General features: G+C 37.5%; 3 protein-coding genes across 5 annotated transcripts in view; 1 reads left to right on the top strand and 2 right to left on the bottom strand.

Annotated features, from left to right (window-relative positions):
* LOC149725417 (staphylococcal nuclease domain-containing protein 1-like) overlaps positions 1-23587 on the bottom strand; it is a 30695-nt gene that overhangs the window by 5104 nt on the left and 2004 nt on the right. The window contains exons 5-15 of the mRNA XM_089892468.1: positions 23232-23392; positions 22808-22886; positions 22290-22467; positions 21876-21982; positions 21357-21539; positions 20892-21027; positions 20281-20381; positions 19633-19743; positions 19027-19149; positions 18695-18786; positions 18310-18419 (exon numbers count right to left, since the gene is read on the bottom strand). Coding sequence (XP_089748594.1) covers positions 18310-18419; positions 18695-18786; positions 19027-19149; positions 19633-19743; positions 20281-20381; positions 20892-21027; positions 21357-21539; positions 21876-21982; positions 22290-22467; positions 22808-22886; positions 23232-23392 — 1381 coding nt within the window. The remainder of the gene's footprint in view (positions 1-18309; positions 18420-18694; positions 18787-19026; positions 19150-19632; positions 19744-20280; positions 20382-20891; positions 21028-21356; positions 21540-21875; positions 21983-22289; positions 22468-22807; positions 22887-23231; positions 23393-23587) is intronic.
* Positions 768-6037, bottom strand: LOC149725419 (uncharacterized). Its single transcript, XM_089892554.1, has 2 exons — positions 5901-6037; positions 768-5803 (listed from the first exon to the last, which is right to left on the bottom strand). Exon 2 carries the CDS (start codon positions 4527-4529, stop codon positions 4011-4013), a length of 519 nt encoding a protein of 172 aa, XP_089748680.1. The 5' UTR covers positions 4530-5803; positions 5901-6037; the 3' UTR covers positions 768-4010.
* Positions 6741-17600, top strand: LOC149725418 (leucine-rich repeat-containing protein 4-like). Of its 3 annotated transcripts, none has more exons than XM_089892472.1 (13): positions 6741-7204; positions 8846-9019; positions 9848-10102; positions 11465-11674; positions 12082-12212; positions 12419-12555; positions 12744-12911; positions 13501-13727; positions 14173-14328; positions 14675-14798; positions 15352-15469; positions 15525-15961; positions 16177-17600. In XM_089892472.1, exons 1-13 carry the CDS (start codon positions 6923-6925, stop codon positions 16401-16403), a joined length of 2646 nt encoding a protein of 881 aa, XP_089748598.1. In that variant the 5' UTR covers positions 6741-6922; the 3' UTR covers positions 16404-17600. The 3 variants fall into 3 exon arrangements, with proteins under 3 accessions (XP_089748598.1, XP_089748597.1, XP_089748599.1); XM_089892471.1 differs by having other exon boundaries at positions 6742-7204; positions 14675-14807; XM_089892473.1 differs by having other exon boundaries at positions 6743-7204; positions 14675-14807; positions 16181-17600.

The following is a 23587-nucleotide window of genomic DNA, read 5'->3' as shown; positions in this document are numbered from 1 at the left end:
ACGCTCGATGGGAATCTGATTCAAATAACGTTGTTTTCGCCGATCGATGTTGTAACCAAACTTTGAATTTCCAAACTCCAAGACTTCGTGCGAGCGTGGGTATGGATTTTTGAGATGACTGCCTCGTTTGGTTAAGCATGGGGCGCTGGGTTGGCAAGCGTTTAGAATGAGCAGAGTTACCTACACAGTTTTGTTGACAGGTTGGGTTGATTAGTTGATATTTATCGTGTAAAACTAAGTGTTATATTTGATCGTCGGCTGCCTTCCAGCAGTTCTGAGTGTGCTGATTTGATAAAATGTGAAAATGTATGAATAGCTGGGTAAACTAGATACTGTTGCCGGTAAGGCGGTATATGTACTTTGTAAAAAGATTAACTATAACACGTGTATATTGGTTTATCCATAAGCTTGTTATAACGATCGTCGTTTTACCGTTACTTCCCGTTTATTCGTTGCTGAATATTAATCTTAGCCATGCTAGTGTAATGGAGGTTAAAGGAAATATTGGGAAGGTTATTTTGTATAAATTATGTTGCCCAGCGACCCGGAAAATTTTGAATTAACTTTAAACAAGAGAGTTCGCCCAACGATATTAGAGTGGAATACACTCAACACCGATACCATGGTTTAACGCAGGTTACATGAAAAAGATGATTGTTTAGGCAGGGTTTATGAATAGTTACTTAACGCCAACGTAGTTAACGCATACGCCTACCTCACTAGCTACAGGGGGATGATTTTTTTGTATCTGTGTTCTATTTTATTCGTCCATATGTAAATGCATTGTTTTACAGTAAAGCGAGCCACAACCAATCAGTTTCTTACCAACGACTGTGTTTTAAAATTTAGCCGGAAGATAAAGTTACAGAAACTTTTTAACAACTTGTTATAAAGCCACTGTTTAAAATTAGACTCCAAAGATTTGTTGATTTCGTTGCGAATTTTTTACCCGTATTCCAACGACTCTAAACGAGCGTTTTAATTGTTTAAAACACGGTTAGAAATTATGGGATTTATGTGCTATAGGTGTCCATCTTACCCCACGACACTATTATAACGTTTTTGTCTTGCTGTGTAAAATATGCACGCTGTTCGACTGGAATGTTTATATATTGGCAAACGCGAATCTGGTGGACCTACATAGACTCATAAAAACAGTGTTTACTTATGTTATTCGTAGTAGTTCGATTTGTGCGAGTGTTACTATAGCGTTTTGGTTGTGGTGTAATGTATGCATGCAAGTCTCGAAGTAAGTCAGCTATAGGTTATATGCGCTTACTCCATGATATAAATGCGGAAAACTACAATTAAAGGGGACATGACAGGGTACAGATAATGCAATAAAGTTACAAACAGTCCTGCACTTCCATCAGTCTGGAATTAATTCCACGTATCGGTATCGTTTGACACGTAATCAACACAAGTAGGTAAGATAGCATGGAATCCATCAACGGGTAAATTAGCGAGTGTCCCACTTTCGCTTTCAAGCACTAACGATCCAGATAAGCCCACAGTGCAGCGATCGCCCCCACGGAAATCAGCGCTACATTGTAATGAGCGTACGCGACTTGTGACGTCATAATACAAGACATCGCGAGGCGCGGTACGTCACAAAATGAACAGGATCGGGCGATAGTGGAGCCAGGTTAATCCAAGTCGCAATTAAAGTGGGAAAGTGTTAGGAACATTATATCACCACTTGCTTAATTGCATAAAGTGTGGGGGAGGGATTAGTTGGAACATGGGAGTTCAGAACTCGTGTATTTGTCATTTGCGATGTCTTAACTGAAGGTTCAGGTTTTATAAACTTTGGAATGTTATGGGATATAATGGGCGTTTATAATTTGTGTACTTTGGATATTTAGTTATTTATGAGAAGTATAAACGTAATGATAATAGAACATGTTTATGTTAATAAAACTTAATTGCAACAAATTGTGAAGATACGAAATCTTGGGAATATTGGCGCTTAGAATGGCTGTGTTTGGTGCTTGGTATTGTTTGAGGTAAACTATTCATAACGCAGAAGGTTTTTGTTGTAAAGGTGGAAATGATTATCGTAGTTTTAGAGTTATTTTTACACGGTCTTCGTTATTGTGCTCATAGATACAGCTCTACGGTTATAATTTGGAAATGTTTTATGTTTATTAGCAAATAGAACAATAAAAACGTGTCCCGCCTTACCCCACCTATTATAACACGGGTGTTCTAACGTTATTCCATCTTACCCCAATATCTTAAACGCGTTTTCAATGCCTTAATTTCCAGCCCCATGTTTAGTATAGGAAGCGCAAAGATAGAAAGAAAGTGAATTAGGCTTCGGGGTCGCCAATAAACCACTGTTGTGAAATAGGCGCAGTGATGCCGGGTGGAAAACAAACCAAAGTTATTTTTAGATGTGCAACATTAAATTGGGGTTGAGCGTAAGCATGGAACAAAAAAAGGGCCATTTTTGGGAAAATGCTTATTTTTATTTTCGTAGTAAACAAAGCACGAAAAATATTATTTAGTTTTTTTTAAAGCGGTTCTTAATCAAATTATTTTAAAATTTTACCCTTTAAATAATTTTTAACCTGTTGGATTATTATGTGAAGTTCGTATTAAGGTGCAGAAGGGGTATACATATAATTGCCATGTATATTAATAATGAAGTTTTTCAATAATTTAAGTTCGAAAACTGTAGTTTACGATTCTGCTTAAGTTAACATAATGTCCGCGAAACACTGGCTCAAGACGACACTTTGAAAAACAAGGATATGGGAACCGCATTATATTATGCAGCACTGCAGTGAATCGATCAATACTGGGTGAGATAGAAATGACAGAGGAAAACATAAGCCCTTCCCCCCTTGCTTAGTGCGGCGTTGGCGACTTGTCAGTAAGTTATGGGATTAACCAAGAGGTCATAAATACAGCAGATTAAAAGAGACTCAATCGATTTTAGGATGCTTGGAAACAGATAAGATCGTGTAAATACGTATTATATACAATGTATGATGTTTAACTATAGTTAAGTTATTGTGAACGGGAATTTAAATTGTTTAACATTTTGTGGTTGTTGTATTAGCTTTGTCGGAAACATGTTATATTCAGCCGCTGTTGTTAAAAGGTGTAATATATATTTTTACTGATATTTCGGTACGAAAATTAACTTGTTATTGAAGAATAATGTAACGTCTTCTATATGTGATGTTCTGTGTATCTACGTACCCTAAATGAATAAATTACTGCAACATAAATACAACGCAACTCGCTAATGCCTTGACCTTACCAAGGCAGTTTGTAGGCGTTCAATAATAAGGGCTGGGCTAAAAGGGTGAGGTCTTGAGTGAGGAACACCTGAGACCTTTGGACAAAAAACTGACATAGAAAATCGCTGGCAAATTAAACGCGAGGACATTAAGTACAAAGCAAACCACCACCTTAATGTAAAAAATCATAATTATAGCTATAACATACCTACAGTACATTATCTACTTTCGTAATTGTTTAAGACGTCATATAACTATTCAGATAATGGTTACGAGTTGCTGCATGGCGCATTTAAACTTATAAATGTTTTAGTATATCGTAGCTGCTACAATTTGCAAAACGAGGATAGTTAAAGTTGTTATCAGTTCTTTATAGCTGGGAGCAATTTCGGTTTAACAAAACTTTCTGATCGTCACATATCTACAAGTGCCTTATACGTTCATACAGTGTTGTTGGAAATACATTCTGTGCTGTAGCGAGATACCCGGTCAACTTTGGTCTAAATGTAAGGTCGTTTTGTGGCCACAATGTTTTTAAATGTGAAAAAAATTGTTCGATACTAAATTTTCGAGTTATCATTTTCACGTTTGTTGATTCCTTTTATAAGATGAGGTAAGAATTGGATTGCGATGGAATTCGATTTCGCTTAAAATAAGAATGACTTCATATTATAAGAGTATTGATCCTGGCATGTAAGCTTGTACAAGTTTTATAAAGGAAGGTATGGAGAAGTAACTTTTGACTTGTGTCGAATATCTTCAAATGCGGGAGTTAGTGTAGAAGTTGGTGTACAACGTGTGGAAGTTGGTGTACAACGTGTGGAAGTTGGTGTACAACGTGTGGAAGTTGGTGTACAACGTGTGGAAGTTGGTGTACAACGTGTGGAAGTTGGTGTACAACGTGTGGAAGTTGGTGTACAACGTGTGGAAGTTGGTGTACAACGTGTGGAAGTTGGTGTACAACGTGTGGAAGTTGGTGTACAACGTGTGGAAGTTGGTGTACAACGTGTGGAAGTTGGTGTACAACGTGTGGAAGTTGGTGTACAACGTGTGGAAGTTGGTGTACAACGTGTGGAAGTTGGTGTACAACGTGTGGAAGTTGGTGTACAACGTGTGGAAGTTGGTGTACAACGTGTAGAAGTTGGTGTACAACGTGTGGAAGTTGGTGTACAACGTGTGGCGTTTAAGGAAGGACCGCGTTTTGCTTTCAGAGAATTTTACAGAGTAGTTTACAATATCGTTTGGAGGTTTAAATAATTTTACCTCAAAAAGATTCATAATGTTCTAATTTTTAATATTCGCTAATGCGACAGTAAGAGCTAAGTGCGACCGACGTCGAGTGCGACTATACAACATATTGGGTTTGGTTTGAGGAATTTTATATTATACAGTATTTTAGCAAATCAGGTTTGCATTTAGATTTGTCTGTATACTGTTTATGGATTACGCGGTATAGTACTGTGGGTAAGATGGGATATCGTTAGCACATAATATTCTATATTTCCTAATCGTGTTTTAACAATCAACGCTCGTTTGGAGTCTTAAAGATATGGGTAAATAAATCTAAAAATATTCTTTGTTTACTACCGATTGGGACGAGTAAATAGGATGAAAACATGGACCAACCCTATGGGATATATGAAACAACTAGTTACAGCTTTCCAAATAGATTCAACTGTCCAACTCAAACCCATAATTGCAAACCCCCTTTTAAATGCGGGCTGCATTAGACATTAATGTTATTTAATCATGGCATAATGCCGTGTAGAAACCGCCAGTAACACAACTAATCAATATTACACGTCACACCAACTTTGAAAACGTCAGCATAGTTTATTATGAAAGGACAGGGGTAAGATGGGACAACTTTCATTCTCTTTTATCGGGCAATTTGATAAACAAAAAATATTTACAGAATTATATAACCGCATCTTCCGGACTCTAAAACAGCGTTGTTAGTTATTAAAAACACGGTTAGGAAATATGCTAACGGTATCCATCTTACCCCACTGTACCAAATCTAGCATAAACTGCAAGGCAAGCAGGTCGTCGGTTCAATTTTAAATTTTGTTTTGGTCTCGAATTTGCGCACGGTAGTTGAGATGACGTCATCCAAGCGCAATAATGGAGTTTTCGTGTCTTTCTATGTTTCATTAAAGAGAAGCGGGCGCATAGGAAAGGCACAAAACGCATAAACACAACCCGACGTTAACGCAACGTAATCTGAATTACTACTGAGATTCTTAAACGTTTAAAGTCTGTGTTTTAAATGCAAACAATTAACACAGAAATACATAAAGACTGTGTTCGGTCGGTAGGAATCTAATTATATTGTTAAAAGTGAAACTCCCCATAAAACATTTCCGAATATACAGACCATGATGGACAAATAGTTGCGTCTTTCAAGCGGGTCTTATATGCTATATACATATATCAATACTGTATTGAAGATAATTAATGTTTCAATAATATGACTAACGCGAGCAGGTGTCGGGCTAATGAGCAAACTTTGGCTCAAATCGAATGTTGCATGGCGTATCTTGCCTTGGAACCTCACCCATATAGAATAGAATGTGTATATACAATGTTGGGGTAATGGGCCAACTCTGGTCTAAATCCCAGGTTCCATGACGTGCCTCACTGTAGGACCTCACCCATATAGAATAGAATGTGTATATACAATGTTGGGGTAATAGGCCAACTCTGGCCTAAATCCCAGGTCCAATGGCGTACCTCACTGTAGAACCTCACCCATATAGAATACAAAATAAACAAACCAACCACACTGTTAATCCAGGTTCTATTATCTTCAATAAGCGACAGGAAGTTCAATAAATCAAAAGATTATTAAGTTTTTAACATTCAACAAAAACTACATAAACTGACATCTATGGTGTAAGAAAGTTCTAATTAATCAAAGTATTGAAAAGTTAAACATATTTACGGAAGCAAAACTTATACAATCGCTCGCAAAGTTGACATCTGGTATTATTAGTTATTGTCAAAGTAATTCTATTCAAATAAGAGACTGATGATGTTGGTTATTGGTGGGATGTATCTTTAGTACAGCGTTAGTTGGACTTGAATTTTGTTTGCTGTATATTTAGTAGCACTTGTTGTATTTTGCTATGGTTCAACGAGAATCGTCCAACAATATGAGTGCTAGATCACGTTCACGCAACATATCATAGTTGATCGTATATATGTAATGTTTAGTAAGTTTGAGCGCAATAACTATATTTTACTTATGGCGTGTTAGAAGGGAATTGTTTTGGTATAAAAGCTCCTGGTATACAAATAATCGTAACGTTTATTGTAACCTACGTTTTGTCTGCCACACGACGGTGTATAATTTATACCAAAAGATACAATCATAATCTGTCTTGTAGCAGCAGAATATATTACCCACTTTGTCGTTGCTTTTCGCCATTTTTGTATAAATATAATGTTCGTTATCGATGCCGTATATAATTGTTATTTGTTACATGTGCAGATCAATGTGTTAGTAGGATACATACGAATGATAGATTGTAATCTACTAAGAACCATATGCTGTGTAAAAACGGATTTTCTACACAAGAGATAACTTGGAATACCGTTAGCTACGCGGAAGTATAAATTACATCATCGGGTCGATAATCTGGGAAGGTTTGGAAGTATTGACTCTTATAATGGTGGAGAGTAGATTGCGGAATATTCCATCTAGCGGGAAGAGGTCGGCACACAAGCAACCGCTGACGGGCGGTAGAGCGAGCAGTAATGATTGGAGTAAAACAAGAGAGTCGAAGAAAAAAGGGAAGATTGGTAAAAACGAGAGAGGGAGGGTGATGACTTCGAGACTTCTGATGATGGCTTCTGCGGTGTGGTGGTGTTATAATCTTGATAATTGTGTGAAAGTGAACGCTGTGGATCAGATATGCCCACCAGATTGTGACTGCTATGATGAATTCAAGGTAACGTATTGTTGTGTGTAGGCGTAATATTAGGGGTGTGTTGGGCGGCATATTAACCCAACTTCAGAGAGGGGACATGTTTTAGCACATCAGGTTAAATCTTAAATCAGGTTTTATCCTGTTGTTAAGTCTCTATACAAACAACCAGAGCCAAAGTATATTGCATTCACCACATTAATCAATGAGGTTCCCTATGTTTGACAACTATGAGTGTAACTGTATTTTAACAATGTCACCCCAGATTTTACCCTGCTGTTAGGTGTCTATACAAACAAGCAGAGCCAAAGTATATTGCATTCACCACATTAATCAATGAGGTTCCCTATGTTTGACAACTATGAGTGTAACTGTGTATTAACAGTGTTTCCAATTAGAATTTATATTTGTTTTCTAATTAAAGAGTTCAGTAAATAACTTGTGAATTATCAAAGTTATGATTTTGCTACAGACCAACTTTTTTATTAAACTAATCTCTCGACACAACAAAGTTTACGCAGGTGCCTTGCGCGAAACGTTGTTGGTGTTTTTATTTTAACTTTTTACTGCACATTTATTGGTCTAATGTGTTCCTAAAAGCTCTACTAAAAAGGAATGAAATTGACACTCGAGTTGAAATAGTTTGCGAACCACCGTATACATAATTCGCATAGACCAGGCACATAGCAATGATCATGGAATTGATTTTCGTTCGCTTGAATGCGGACCATTCATCAACTTTGCCACATAATCAATGCGACAAACGATCCGTAATAGCTGTAGTACTAATAACGTGTAAGCTGAGGGGTCTGGGGTGTAATTTGACGGTAGTGGTCGCTGGACAAGTATTAATCCAAATTAGAACTATAGTAGGGTGGGGTAAGATGGATAACATTGGTTCGTAGTCACATGACATTCCAGGTTTCCTAATCGTGTTTTTAACAATTAACAACTCTCGTTTAAGAGTCGTGACGATAAACGGTTATATAACTGTTTAAATTGCAAAAAAAAATTTTTTTAGTAGGTTTGGGTAAGATTTTGTTTTGTTTATTGTTCCATTTGGTAGCAAACAAAGAATGTTAACAGAATTATAAAATCGTATCCTCACGACTTTAAAATACCGCGTGTTTATCCAGTAATTCACATCCCGTTAAAACACATACGCCGGTAATACCATGAACATAAACAAGTCTGCAAGTTGGACTGCATGTATATAGGGCATAGAATTAAAACTAGGTTTGCAAAAGATCTTACGACTTGATCCATAATTTATGAACAAAAGGTTAAGAAAACATGGACCTATTATACTTTCACTTTAAACAGTAGAACCGACACCCATGTATATGCTATGTGGGATACACTTGTCAAAATATTACATTGTAACAATCACGGTGCGAAATGTGTTTCAAGAATCTTCTGGTATAAAATTAACATAGTTTTTATCAAGGCGAATGCTTCATCTGCCTTTAAAAGACTTTGTTTACAAAGTTAAAGATCAATCATGTTACCGCATGCCCGCTGTCGAGTTACTGAGATTATAGCTTTTCGAGGTAACGCGGACCAATCTGACACACATCTTACTCTCAGGTCCCATGGCGTGCCTCACTGTGGGACCTTACCCGTATATTTGTAGTTTGTGTTCAATAACGCAACTCTATATTTCAGGAGGTTTACTGTGAAGCGAGGGCACTGAGATCTATACCGTCAGAAATCCCGTTCTCCGTAAACTCTCTCAGCCTTGGTAACAACAATATACGGGAATTACAAAGAAATTCATTTCGTCAAATACCTGGACTTGAGACTTTACGTTTGAATGGAAACCATATACGAGACATCCCAGTAAGTATGGGTTCAATGTAAATGTATAATGTGTTTATATTCTACATGGGTGAGGACCTACTGTATTGTCAGAAGTCTTGGGATTCATGCAAGAGTCGGCACTATAATCGACAATTAGGCCAAAGTTTCCCATTAGGCTACGTTATAAATGTATAGATGAGTTTGCCCATGACCTCAAATTTAGACTATAAAAGAGTTAGCCTAATATATTTTACACATTACTAGTGTTTTTGCTATATAATATATATTATAAATACCATATGTTTTGAATTCGGACCCGCATGGATTAAAACATTCAATACAACCACCCTACAACGTTTCGCTTCGATTTTTAAGCTTATGTTTTTAATTGGAAGAGGTTTACACAAATTCTTTTGACATCGGTTATTCAACACGAACAAATTACAACCATGGTCGTATGTTGGGGATTATTAAAGACCTGACACGGCGCAGGTTTAAAACAATCGATCAAGAAAACTAGAGTCGCAATAATTGATTCGCGGGCGCAGAAGCTTTAATTTACCGCGAGGTTTAATTAGAGAATCGAGCGACGTTCTCGGGAACATTTGTAATTAAACCTCCAGGTTTTGTATGTGTATAAAGCAAGGGAAAGCTGAACTATAAATCGTGGGGTTTTTACAACTTTTGTTATTCGGATTTTTGTAAAAGCATATGCTATATATAGAAATGCGCTAAACGATTATTACAAGTTGCAAACAAAGTTTAATTTCATTTTATTTTTCTACTCACCCCGCCATGGACCAATGATAACATACCCAACAAGAGAAACGCTTTTAAACACAACTAATCCCATCATTTATTTTATAGAGAAACGCCTTCTATGGTTTGAAAAAGCTAAGAAGACTTGATTTGTCCACGAACCGCCTAACCCACATACCAACCGAGGCCATGGCTCAGTTAGTAAGCATACAGGAGATATCGTTAAGAGGAAACCCTATCACTGAGATCGTGGGGTATGAGTTCATACAAATACGAGCAACATTACGTAGTTTAGATGTTGGCGAACTGAGACATTTGAAATATTTATCGAATCAAGCGTTGGCAGGATTGGACAATCTTCAGGTAAATATAATGTGTGTGATCTTCTGTTGTTGCTATTATGCATATTAAAATGTTGTTTTATTAAGAAAGTTAACGCAAGATATATTGTAACCACGGCCTACTAGAGATTATATCTCTAGTAGGCCGTGATTGTAACCGACGTTTTGGTTGCATGTAGTAAACAAAGAATATTTACAGAATTATATAACCACATCCTCACCACTACAAAAAAGCGTTGTTAAAAACACGATCAGGGAATATGGGATATTGTATGCTAACAGTATCCATCGTACCCCACAGTACTAAATAAAATCCCACTTAAAGGCCTGAAACTCAGGGCAGATATTCAGCAAACGAAAATCGATAAAACAAATTCAAGGTAGACCAAATAGTCGGCTGATTTCTATGCATTTTCGTTGCTCGATTGAGATCAATATATCATGAATGTTTAATGCCTGCCTCCCCCCCCCATATTTATGAGGCTTTGAATTAGCGTTTCCACCAAGTTAACTTAAACTCAGGAACCAATTTTCGGAGTTAATTTTATGCGGGAAATTACAGCAGATATAGAAGATAACCCTGGATATTAAAAGACAATGATGATGCTGCTTTAGACCAAGGGTTTAAACGTTTTTGTTCACGAACCACTTTGTAACTTATAAGCTGTTGCTGCTAATATTATCCCGAATTTGCTTTATTTATAGATAACCGGCGTCTTATGCGGGTCGACTTTATTGGGGCAATGATAATTTTACTCGGACTCATTTTAGACCTAATCCTTTTTATAGAATTAATTTCACCAGGCAGCTATAGCGAGAAATTGTAATCTAAACGAAAATGAAACAAATAATCAGTAATTTGGAATTTCGAATCAGTAAAGTCAAACCTATTGTACGATTTATACGTTCATGGATTTTTATTCGATCAAGTTTTAAGCATTACATAACCTGTTTTAACCCGCCTTGAACGATTTTAACCTTGAAATTCAATATTAAATTATTCAACGTTAAGAGCTAAAGGAGTTTAGTTATGGCATGGGTTCGCCTTTATTGGATTTGTCAAGTTTAATGGGGATATGACGTAGGGTAATCGTTGATATGAACGTAATGAAATATTCCCCTTGCTGGTTACGAGGCGTGATTTAAGCATTGCAAGTATTTATGTTAACAGTTATTGTACTACAGGGAAAGATGGGTACTGTTAGCAAATAATATCTGATATTTTCCAATCAAGCTTTCAACAGAAGTATTTGACATACCCCAGCGATACCCTAAAGATCGCCAAATTGTATCAATAAATAAATGAAACATTTGAATTTGTTTTTCAGAAAACAAGTATGTTATAAGCAATATGTTGATTTCAAAGTCGTTTTTTTTTACCCAGGCTCTAAGCATGGACTCGTGTGGTATAAACGACATGCCGACTGTGCGACCACTAACCAACATACGAACCCTCAACCTTGCTAACAACAGAATATCCGTATTGGATTCAAACTCATTAAAAGGGTTGCGAAAGTTGTCCAACTTCCACATGGAATACGGGGCGCTTGCAACTGTTGCAAATGATGCGTTCAACGATCTAGTTTCGTTGGAGGTTAGAACTGTTATTCATAAATTATGCCGAGAATTAGAATTCGAAACCGGAGGTCCCTATCATGTTAGATGTTGCTCCCAACATTTTAAAATTAATTTATATCTGTCTTTTTTTGTAATACTTGGGTAATGTGCCGAAAATCAAATATTCTTTGTTTATTACCGATTGGGACGAGTAAATAGGATGAAAACATCTTTTACAAAGGTAGAATTGTGTCCCCTATACTATATGTGTGAGGTGTTATACTCGTATGGAGTCATATAGCAAGGCCGCCAATTGTATCTTACAACACAACATTAGACTTTAGCGTACCAACACGTCGTATGCAATGGTTACTACAATGAGCCTTGAAACTCAACTTACATCTTACACTTCGAAACAATTTAACATTTTGATTATTTTTTCAGATTTTAAATTTATCCGGAAACAATCTGACGTCACTTCCGCCTACCGTGTTCCGTTATACATCGAGATTGACGTCGTTAAAGTTGCAACGAAATCCATGGTTATGTAATTGTGACCTATTACCTTTGGCAGGGTGAGTTTGATACAGGGTTCGCAAACATTTTTACAGGGTTCGCAAAACAAAAAAATCTGGTCGTCTGAATCAAAAGACAAATGTTATGTTTAACGATACAGTAGACTAAACTTTTATTTTGAGGTAATGGGCAACCCTGGCCTGAACCCAAGTACCCTGGTGTGTCCCCTATATACAGAACACACAAGTAAACCTTGTTTTCACAGGTTTCTATCAGACAGCACCGCATGCACTGACGGGTTGTGTGGAACTTGTAGATACCCGCCCACTTATCGGGGCTTACCACTTGCTAACCTCACACGTATCAATAACCCACCATGTGCTGCTCTAATTATTGGGGAACGTAAGTGCACCAACAGTTGTGAATTTTACGGCTACGGTTCATAAATGATTGTAAATGCGGCTGTTCGCTGGTTACGAGAAAACGTGCTTGTCTTGTAACCAGATTCAAAGCTTGCTTTTTGTTTCCAATCTTACTGTGCTATTTAAACAAGGAATCGAACAGACCAAATAAATTCATATTAACAACAGAAACAAGTCCAAGCCTGAACGTCTCTGTCGGCGACAGCGTTCGTATCCCATGTCCCACTTTACCCCCAAACCACCGAACCAGCAAGGAGAGAATCAAATGGAAAACACCAAACGGAACTTCAATAAGACACGGCCAATACAAAGTCAGAATCACGATGCTAGGAAACGGTGAGTTTTAAGCAATTTATGCATGGCTAGATTTGTAAGGCCAGCAAGTTATCTCAGATAACAAAGCAACTCAATTTATTTCCAGGAAACTTAAAATGTTTATTATGCTTGATGTGTTTTAGCTGAAATTTAGCCTCAATATTGTATATATGTGGTAAAGGGACAGGGTTCAAATACCACTGTGGTAACTCCATGTTTGCCCACCATTAACAACCCTGTCAACCCATGTAAGCCTGACAAACCTGGTAGAATTCAAAACACAATGACACGAACCTGCATGTGGTGGAAGGTTATGCAAAACCCATGAATTATGCAAACACCTATTTGGTAGCGTCTAAAAGTAGCAAGGGGGAAATTGAGATTAAATATTTAAGTTGCTTCAACTTAATCTCTTGTATTTGTGCCAAAGTTTAAAGTTGAAGATCACCCCAATATACTGTGTGTGACTTGAACCGATAACATCGGCATTTAATTAATTTTTAACATTAAGTTTTAAACATTTGATTAGTATATGGGACACTTTGGGTAACTTTTAAATTAAAACCTAGTTTTTTAAATCAAGTTCTGATGTAACTCGATTCAATTCTAGGTTCTCTCAACTTTACAAAAGTGACTTTAAAAGACAAAGGTCTATACACATGCTCTGTGTCAAAGTCTGGTAACGAGGTGGCCAAGTCTACTGTGTTCTTGAATGTTACAAGTCAAACCAATGTCTTAACACCTTCATACTTTGCTACTGAAACAAGTGTAAGCAAAGCGACAAGAAATAATGTTCAATATCAAAACCCACGTCCAACACAACCAGCTTATGTACCAGTAAGTATAATCATGTGATTTGCTTATTATTTATAAAACTTATTTACAACTACATGGACAACACAAAAGTAAGATGGTAACACTCAGATTAAAGCAGCAAGTGTTAAATATCGTGCTCTAAAACAATCATAAAAAAAGGTTAAATACTGTGTGCAGTAAACCACTAACGTAATACATAATGGTTCAATAGCAGTTTAGGCAACACATGTTGGCCAAAGCAACCGTTAACCAGAGTTAGACTCAACATAAAGCAACAGATTATAAGACACTCAAATTTAAAGCATGTACAAAAGAATTAGAAGACCTTGTCTGTCTAAAAAGTTCCTTTTCGTCCAACTATTGTTAACATAAATATACAATATTACATTATTCCATTGTCTTTAATTAAACCTAACAGGTAGAAGCACATTCATATTTCCATAACACCAATATATTATAACTACAGAAACCAACTACAGCACAAAACAGCGTTGCTGTGCAATGGAAACCAACCACAAGAAAATCAAACTCTTTCGTTCCCATTTTATCCAAACCTGAATCACCTGCTAGTACAACACCTTATTATAAACAGAAGGAAATTCAACAAGACTCCATGAATGAAGTGAGGTTTCAACTAACTTTATGTTTTAAAACTGCTTGCTATAAGGCTTGGATGAGATACCATTGTCTTTTGTGGAAAAAATGTTATGTTATTAATTCAACAGTGAGCATGAGGTGTATAAATACACCATGTGTGTTTGGTGTATAAGAAAACACCTATGTTATAACTCGACAGGGAGCATGAGGTGTATGATTACACCATGTGTGCCTGGTGTATAAGAAAACACCTATGTTATAACTCAACAGTGAGCATGGGGTGTATAAGTACACCATGTGTGTCTGGTGTACAAGAAGACGCCCATGTTATAACTAAACAATAAGCATGAGGTAACACCATGTACAAACAGGTAATGCGAACGACCAAGATCATCATTGGTTGTTTTGTTGGCTTAACATTAGTTGCTGCCATCATACTTCTTGCATTCTACAAACTAAGAAAAAAGAATTTCTCCCAACGCAGGGAACCTTATGGTGAGAATGGTGAGTAGATGTACATGCTCACATGGTTGTATGGGAAGGTAGAGGGGGGGCTTAACTAAGAACCCCATGATGGGTAGAAGGGGGGGCTTTACTAAGAACTCCATGATGGGTAGAAAGGGGGGCTTTACTAAGAACTCCATGATGGGTAGAAGGGGGGGCTTTACTAAGAACCCCATGATGGGTAGAAGGGGGCTTTACTAAGAACCCCATGATGGGTAGAAGGGGGGGCTTTACTAAGAAGCCCATGATGGGTAGAAGGGGGCTTTACTAAGAACCCCATGATGGATAGAAGGGGGGGCTTTACTAAGAACCCCATGATGGAACTATCATTAGTTTTAAAAGGACTGATGTATCTTGATTTGGAAATATTGGATCAACTTTGGTTTAAATTCAAAGTCTGCAAGTGGGCCTCGCTATAGGACCTCACCCATGTAAAAAAGATGATTCACTATCACGTCTAATGTGTGTTAAATGTGTCATAAAGGTGGTTTTTAATAAATGTTCAAATTAAATTTCCAAATAAAAATATATTTTGATTGGACAGAAAGCAGTGGGCGTGGCGGGCCAAGAACCAATTGCGCGGAAGCAAACTTGATTGACAGGCAATTAACCAATAACGTTGCTTGTCAGAGAATAGAAGAACCAATGAACCATATCAATAAGTATGATGTCATAATAACATCTATTATCCAACAATTCTTAATAATATTTTTTCAGCTCAACTCCCATTATGACATCACCAACAGAATCAATGTGGATGATGACATCACAATCAAACAACAATCAAAACATCACCCTCCCCCAAACAGCGGTCCATGTCCTCCCCCCACCACCTGAGGAAATGTTTCCTCACAATAACACAACAATATCATCTATGACATCACAGAACACATCGGTGACATCATCGCTCTGTTACCCCACCTTGAGGAAGAAGCCAACAGCGACACCCAGTGTCCCGTCAAAGCAACTTCTAAGCAGCTTAGCGACTTCTTGCCGCCAGGTGGCATTAGAGCGCCGATCGGACGGTTACAAACTGGGGAGTGAAATTAAAGGGCCTCATAAATCGTGCAACGACTTGAAACGAGCGTATGACGGCTTTCCACCACTAGAGGATGATGTTTCACGCATGAGTGATATTGACTTCGCAACAGCAGGCGAGTTATGAGGAGGGAGAATGTAAATTCCCATTATAATAATAATAGAACTAGACAAAACATAGGTACTGCATAGGAATAAGTGGGTGAAAGAGATGAACAATAAATGACATTCAAGGAATTAATTAAAAAACCCTTATAGAACAGAATGTGTAGTTTTTTATGATTTGTTAATATTATGACCTTTATTGTAAAAGTTTTTTATTCTGATCAAGGCAGAACGAACATTAAGCCGACTGGGCACGCTCAAGTCAGGTGGCAGTGTTGCGCAACCACGGAGAAAAATCCCAATAAAGATGCGAAGTCTGGAAGCACTGCTGGACCACAAAGAAACCGAGATATAATTCACAAAGTTGGTTCAGTAAACCATCGTCCCGACCAGCCATGCGTGGCATGTTTGCGCAAATATGGAGTTAAAGGCACGCGCCTCACTGAGAATTGATGCCTTGTGTGCGTTTGTTGTATAAGAATGTCCACATTACAATGAGGAAATTAATATTCGCTTGTTATTTGTGGAGTTGGGTGGGAATGTGTAAGAACTGAACCAAACCACAACTAATGCTCAAGTTCCCCTGGTTTTCCAAGTAAAATTTGCAATCAAATGAACCATACCTGATTTGCTGAACAAGACCTCGTACTAACCTGACACACATACCCCAAACATAAGTTTCAAAGCATATATACCAACAGATACTTCATAATGAGTTTCAGATCAGGATATTTATAATCACTCAATGTCCAACATGTACAATTTCAGTTGGCATATTAAAACCTTACTTTGCGTAAAGCAGGAACATACCTATTTTTATATTACAAACCATAACAACAATAACTATGTATGTTAACCATTTAAGTTAAATGATTCAGATAACAACACAAGAGTTTAATATTTTGAATATTTCCTCGTTTACATATCTATGTATTACAAAGAGACTGCCTCACTAATATATTAAACCATCCATCTGCAAATGTAGACCACTAGCAGTTTGCTATACCTACATATGTACGTAATAGGGTGGGGTAAGATGGCTTAAGTAAGGGGTAAGATGGTTCAGGTTTTCAATCTACTCTATCGTCCCATTTGGTAGTAAACAAAGAATATTCAAAGCCAAAGTTTAAAACCCCATCCTCACAAGTCACAACTCTAAAAGAGTTTTTAATTGTTCAAAACGCGATCAGGAAATTGGGATATTAAGTGCTAGCAGCATCGGGCTCACCCCACAGTACTGTATGCTAGGGATGTGCCAATTTACAAAAGATTCGGGTTCGTACGAACCCGAATAAACAGAAAAGCTATTCGCACGAACCCGAATAGATTCGCGTGTGACGTCAGCAACAAAGTGTGACGTCAGCAACTTCACGGTCTCTTGCGTCACGTATGTTGTTGAGCTACTAAGAGTTGGCACTTTTGTTCACTTAATGCACAGCGCTAACTTGTTCATAAACGTAAACCCATTCGTATACCTAATTCAACTCGTTCGTAATAAACTAGGTCAAAGCGTCTGATCACGCGTCCACCGCATGTCATGTTTATCAGGCGCGTGTAACGTCGAGGTTACTTTAGGTCACTTACGAGTCAACGTGATACACAAGTAAACTGCATTAGCTGATAAATATAATGTTTGTTTAATGGAGGGGAGGTTAAAATTTATTTGAAAACAATTACAAATTAACCAATTAATTAATTACAAGTTCACTAATAACTAATTAATAATAATTAAGCAGGTAGTTTGATTTTTATCCGCTATATCAGATTTTTAGGTTTTATTTAGTCAAGTTATTTAGGTGCATTAAAATCTCGGTAATCGGCAACTGTAATTTACAAAATATCGGTGTCGGTTTGAATATTGGTCGGGCTCTACTCAATGTGTTGCAATATTTAAAACGCACAATCAAAGGGAGATTATTAAAGCATCGTTAAAGCGTAGTTAAAACAAAGTAGACTCCCGGTTTCTTTCTCACATTCCATTTTTTCCACCGTTAAAACAATAACCTTGCATCGTCTTCTGCGCATATATACCACATACTTGCTTACGTCACACACGTGTTTTGTCATAGACGGCATTATTCGCCGGGGAATTCCACGTGCTGTGGTGCAATCACGAAAGCAACCTGTTGTGTCGACGAGTTGAGCATCAATATAAACTGATATATTTTATGACGTGCGTAATAAATAATCGCACACGAATCTTGCGCAATATTCGGGTTCGCGCGAATATCAAAACTGTGCTGTTATTCGGCGAATCTATTCGGGTTCGGGTTCGCCTTGGCACATCCCTACTGTATGCTATCATTCTCCACTCCACCATACAATATACACATCGTAGTTATATATTCAACCCTCAAACCTCTCTATGCATGCAGTTCTCCTTAGTAAGCGCAAGAGCTTCATCTGAATAAGCATCGGCTTCCATCACCCCCTGTGCTCCGTTCCTTGCACCACGAGGACAATCAATACCTAATATTACAACTTAGTTAACTTATATATTCACAGCAGTTGTAGCTATACTTGAAAGAAGATAGTTTATCTAGTTGCAAAGGTACAAACACCTATGTAGTGGTATCAATTTTCCTGTGTTTTGAAAGTATACAGTTATATACACCAGACACACAAAGTGTAAATATAAAACCCATAATATTACTGGGTGTATACGCATGAAATGCTCAATTGCTTTTGTAAAAGTGTCAATCTGTGAGGTAAAGATCACACATCGCCGATCTTAAACGACTCACCAGCAAGCAAGAAAGTGATCAAACAAGTTTCTTTAGGAAGGAATAACTTGAGTCGGGAACCCCCAAACACGTATTCAACAACTGCTTCAGATCTATGGGGTTAATAAGAAAGTGGTTACGTGAATTTGATAATAATAAATCTTAGATATATATTTATCTGTTTTATGGAAACAACCATTAAATCTGTGGTTTTATTACAGCACAGATATATCTTAGATGTCGGTGATTCTTTCACTTTAGATTATCTTTAGATTTGACTTACTTACACATGCTTACAAATAAACTTACACATAAATAAACAAACCAGTTGAATATCAGGAGTAATAACTTACTTTCCAGCTCGTTGCAGGAATGGCAGAAACTGCTTTGCTTTTGCCACATCTCCTGATACATCTGCCACTCTGTGTATGGGAGGTTCCTTCTTACTGTTCACTCCCTTGCATGTTTTAACAGCTCTGTAAAGTACAAGGGTTATATAACATGGCATATTAACTCGTACTACGTTAAGTTTCAACATTAACACCAACCACACAGGGTGTCTTCATAAATCTCTCAAATAGAGTGATTATTCAATCAATACTCACTACTGACTTAATACAACATACATAAGCATTCCGCACCTTAATATATACAACCCATCCTAACTTTGTCCACTATTACCCCAACACTATATACACACCAATACCATACCCACCTCTGTCCACTATTACCCCAACATTATATACACACCATACCCACCTCTGTCCACTATTCCCCCAACACTATATACACACCAATACCATACCCACCTCTGTCCACTATTACCCCAACACTATATACACACCAATATCATACCCACCTCTGTCCACTATTACCCCAACACTATATACACATGAATATCATACCCACCTCTGTCCACTATTACCCCAACACTATATACACACCAATACCATCTTTACCTTTGTTCAGCAGCCAGCAAATCATCATAACGTGAAGACCTCGCATCATCATCTTGTCGGTGCCGAACAACTTTCACCAACCCCTTGCTTACCAAAGCTTCAGCAATATTGCTGTGGGTGTAATGGATGTGTTAGCTGATATATTGGATGTGTTAGCTGATATATTGGATGTGTTAGCTGATATATTGGATGTGTTAGCTGATATATTGGATGTGTTAGCTGATATATTGGATGTGTTAGCTGATATATAGGTGGAAAATGCAGATAAATTAGAGCGTTATAGATTTACACTTATTTAAAACCATAAGCACTGTTACTGTGTGGGGTAATAGACCTATTCCATTGAAATTATACGGTGGCAACCTAGATGTTTTAAAACTTTGGGTTTAAACAAGAGTTGGCCTAGTATCCATAATTGGACAACAGAACCATGTTCTTAATCCCAAACTTTTATGCATATTACATTCACAACAGTATAGACATAAAAATTCAAAGCAATTTAAACAAGCCCCCTCATATATTTAATAAGTCCCCTCATAGATTTAATAAGCCCCCTCATATATTTAAGTAAGTCCCCTCATAGATTTAAATAAGTCCCCCTTATATATTTAAACAAGCCACACGTATATTTAAGCAAGTCCCACTTACATTCCACCAGACCTCACAGTAGCGCACGTACGTTCAGGAAAGGCACCCAAAGTATCGGTTGCAGCACTAGATGGCTTGATGTAGTCGATGGTGACTGTTACCTGGATAAAAGGTTGGGAAATTGAAATAATCATATTAACAACAAACTTTAAAATACTTGTGTGGCAAGTAATGCAGTGTAAGCTTTGAGGTTTATCATCAGCCAGTTTAGCTTAGTTTTGTGACAAAGTACCTAAGCTAAATGTGTCATATCACTCCTACACAAACATGTCGTGAATTTGTTTATTTTCTGTTTATGGTAATGCCTATGTTCAATTTGAAATTTTGAATATACACATTGTCACAATATAGCCACATTATACTGTTATCTATAACTATAGGAAGCCAGATACTGCAAAGATGTATTAAAAAGCTGGAATTACGAAAAAAAAAATTTATACATTTCAAATTTTTACTTTTTTCAATAAATCACATGACACTTAAAACCAAAACAAATCTAACACTTGTTAACAATTAGGCCACAAATAATATATGCAGGAACATTTTGCAGCCACTTGCAGTTAACCTTTAAAAAAAGCTTAAAAGATTTGAAAACACTGGTCTAGTTTTACCTTTTTCCCGATAAGTTTCTTTCTCATAAATTCTCTTGCTTCAAACATGTAGGGGACGTCGTATAACGGTCGACTCTTTCCTTTGGGGGCCTCGGGGGGCGCGTCTTTACCCTTGGTGTGTACCACGTCATCAAATCTGGTGGGGAGGGTTTAAAGTATTATAGTAGGTAGGGGTTAGATTGTCCATATTTTCATTTTCTTTTATGGTCTCACTTGGCAGTGCACAAATATTATTTATTTACAAACATCTGAAACATGTATCAGTGTGTCCTCACAAGCTTTATAAACTGCCCAAACCCACATTTTACACAACTTTTACGAATCATAAACCAAAATAATTTAACTTTTAAAAAACAGTCAAAAGGCTTTGTGAACCATTGTAAAGATGCGACCCAACCAAGTCAAAAAGTATGTACGGTATGTATGTACCAATGTACATAGAAGTAGAAGTATACAAACACCCACCTTGGGGGCCTCACACTTGCAAGATGAATGGTCCTCACATCACCATTAGCTGTCTTCACAGCGATGGCATCGGCATTTACAACCTGGATAACTTTGCCCGTGAACTCGCGCTCCCCTGTTATTGTTTCTTGAACCTTAGCAACATAATCTTTCCAAATACGAGACTTGCGTTCCTTTGCTTGCCTGTCAATAAACAACAAGGTTACGGATAATAGATACTAGACAAGATTAAATAAATGTTTTACTAAAAATTGCATAACGTAAATGAAATCTCTTTTTATAGTCAGGAGAACTTTAACTAAATGATGAATTGAAATTGTGTTGTTGCTGATACAAAATATATTAAACACTTTATCCCGCCGTATGTCAAAAAAAAAATTAAAAAATAAAATTTGAGCTTGCATCGTAACAGCAATTTACTTTGCTAGAGTGCCAACTACAATGTAAGTGGTGAGTCTAGTGACATCCATATCAATTATAGCAACCTATATAAACACTCAGTGCCAACCCCTAACTTACTTTTCCATCGCCCTAAGTTTCTCAGCCCCTTGTGAGTACGAAGCAATACTCCAATCCACACACCTCGCGAACCCCTCACGTAGCAATATCTCAGTGATGTTTCCATTCTAGGGAAAGTAATAAACATCGTGAAGAATTTGTAAATGATCGAAAGAAAAGCTATTTTATATGGGTAAATTCCTACAGAATGGCACGCTTAGAGTTGGCCCATTACCCCAACATTGTATATGCACATTCTATTCTATATGGGTGAGGTTTTACAGTGAGGCACGCCATGGGACCTGGGGTTTAGACCAGAGTTGGCTCATTATCCCCAAAAAATGTAAACTGTTATAACTTAATAGGGAAGTTTTGAAAACAAAATTGGACCAACAAAGTGTAGCAAAGCAGCAACGTACATAATAACCAACTTACAGGGTGTAGGACGGTTGCAAGGAGAATATTCTGGTTGGAAACTCCTTCCAATATAATCTTAACATCTCGTTGTAGAAGACGAGACTCAACGAAGAACTTTGCCTCTGCTGCGTAAGGATCAGCAATCTCCTTCTTTGGGTCATCGGGATCGCGTTTGATCATCGGGGTCTTGATTCCACTGAGGAAGAGGGGAAGATGGGGTTATGAGAATGTTTATAATCTATATTGTTGAGCATCTAAGGGTGGGACATGAGATTCACATCCAGGGTGTTACAACCCATTAGTGACCGAACAATGTTTGTTAGGTGTCTTGCCCAAGGACAAATCGATCAATGGTATCCGCCAGTTACAATGTGAGTACATAACCACTAACAGTGCCATTATATAGCAGCTTACCCACATAGTATAGAACTAATCAACTCATAGTTAAGTAAATACACAAATAACTTAAATTTGAAAAGCTATTATAACTTACAAACTCGTTTATACATAAACATTAACGTAGAATGTATATGTACCTTAATATGAAGGTGATCTGGTGGTGGGTTGGTAGCGAGGCACGCATTGTACAACCGTCTCTTACATGTTCAATGACAACTGGATGAATAAGATTAATTATTTAATGCAGAGAAAATATTAAAGGGCGCTAATGGAGGAAAGAGACAAACTTTGATGTAGTAGGGGTGTCTAGGGCGGACATGCGTTGGTCATTTGTTTTAACACATTCCCGTTTGCTATTATATTCACTACTTTGCAACAATTGGAAAACAAACCCCATCAGCAAAATATTCCTTGTGAACTATTGCCGTGGGAATACATGTCTAACTATCCCTGCCTTCCCTGTATTAAGTTTGCTACATATATTACAACAACCCACTTATTCATCCCCACCTGCCAACCCCCCCTGTATTTGCCCCATCTTAACAAACCCAACCCACCAACCTGGTATTGGTTCACCACGATAAGAATCCACGAAGTTCCGTCCGTTATCGATTGTCCACGAGATGTTACGAACCGCATCATCGGGACGAGGTTCCACCCACTTACCAATCCCAGATGCTTTGGCTTGATCTTCTGCCTCTAGGAGGGAGGCATGCTCGGTACTGGAACAACATTGGTGGGTTAAGGGTATTTGAACATAACATGCTGCTGTTTTTCATTAGAAACGTGAGGTTAGGTAACACCATCCCACCTATTAGTCGGTTAAGGCTTATATACCACAGCTTATCCAGTGGACAACCGCATACTTTATGTTTGTCTACTGTGTGGTATAACGCATTAAAGATTGTATTTTATAG

This window comes from Ciona robusta, chromosome 14, assembly GCF_009617815.1.
Source record: "Ciona robusta chromosome 14, ASM961781v2".
Lineage (NCBI taxonomy): Eukaryota > Metazoa > Chordata > Ascidiacea > Phlebobranchia > Cionidae > Ciona > Ciona robusta.
Note: the sequence above shows the minus strand (reverse complement) of the source record. Positions and strands in the feature narration are given on the sequence as shown.

Bases quoted from the DNA above. Each gene is read 5' to 3' on its own strand.
- LOC149725419 (XM_089892554.1), bottom strand. From the start codon at position 4,529: ATGAATCTTTTTGAGGTAAAATTATTTAAACCTCCAAACGATATTGTA.
- LOC149725418 (XM_089892471.1), top strand. From the start codon at position 6,923: ATGGTGGAGAGTAGATTGCGGAATATTCCATCTAGCGGGAAGAGGTCG. The intron at 12,912-13,500 runs GTGAGTTTTAAG...ATTCAATTCTAG, and splicing joins AATCACGATGCTAGGAAACG to GTTCTCTCAACTTTACAAAA. The intron at 14,808-15,351 runs GTGAGTAGATGT...TTGATTGGACAG, and splicing joins GGAACCTTATGGTGAGAATG to AAAGCAGTGGGCGTGGCGGG.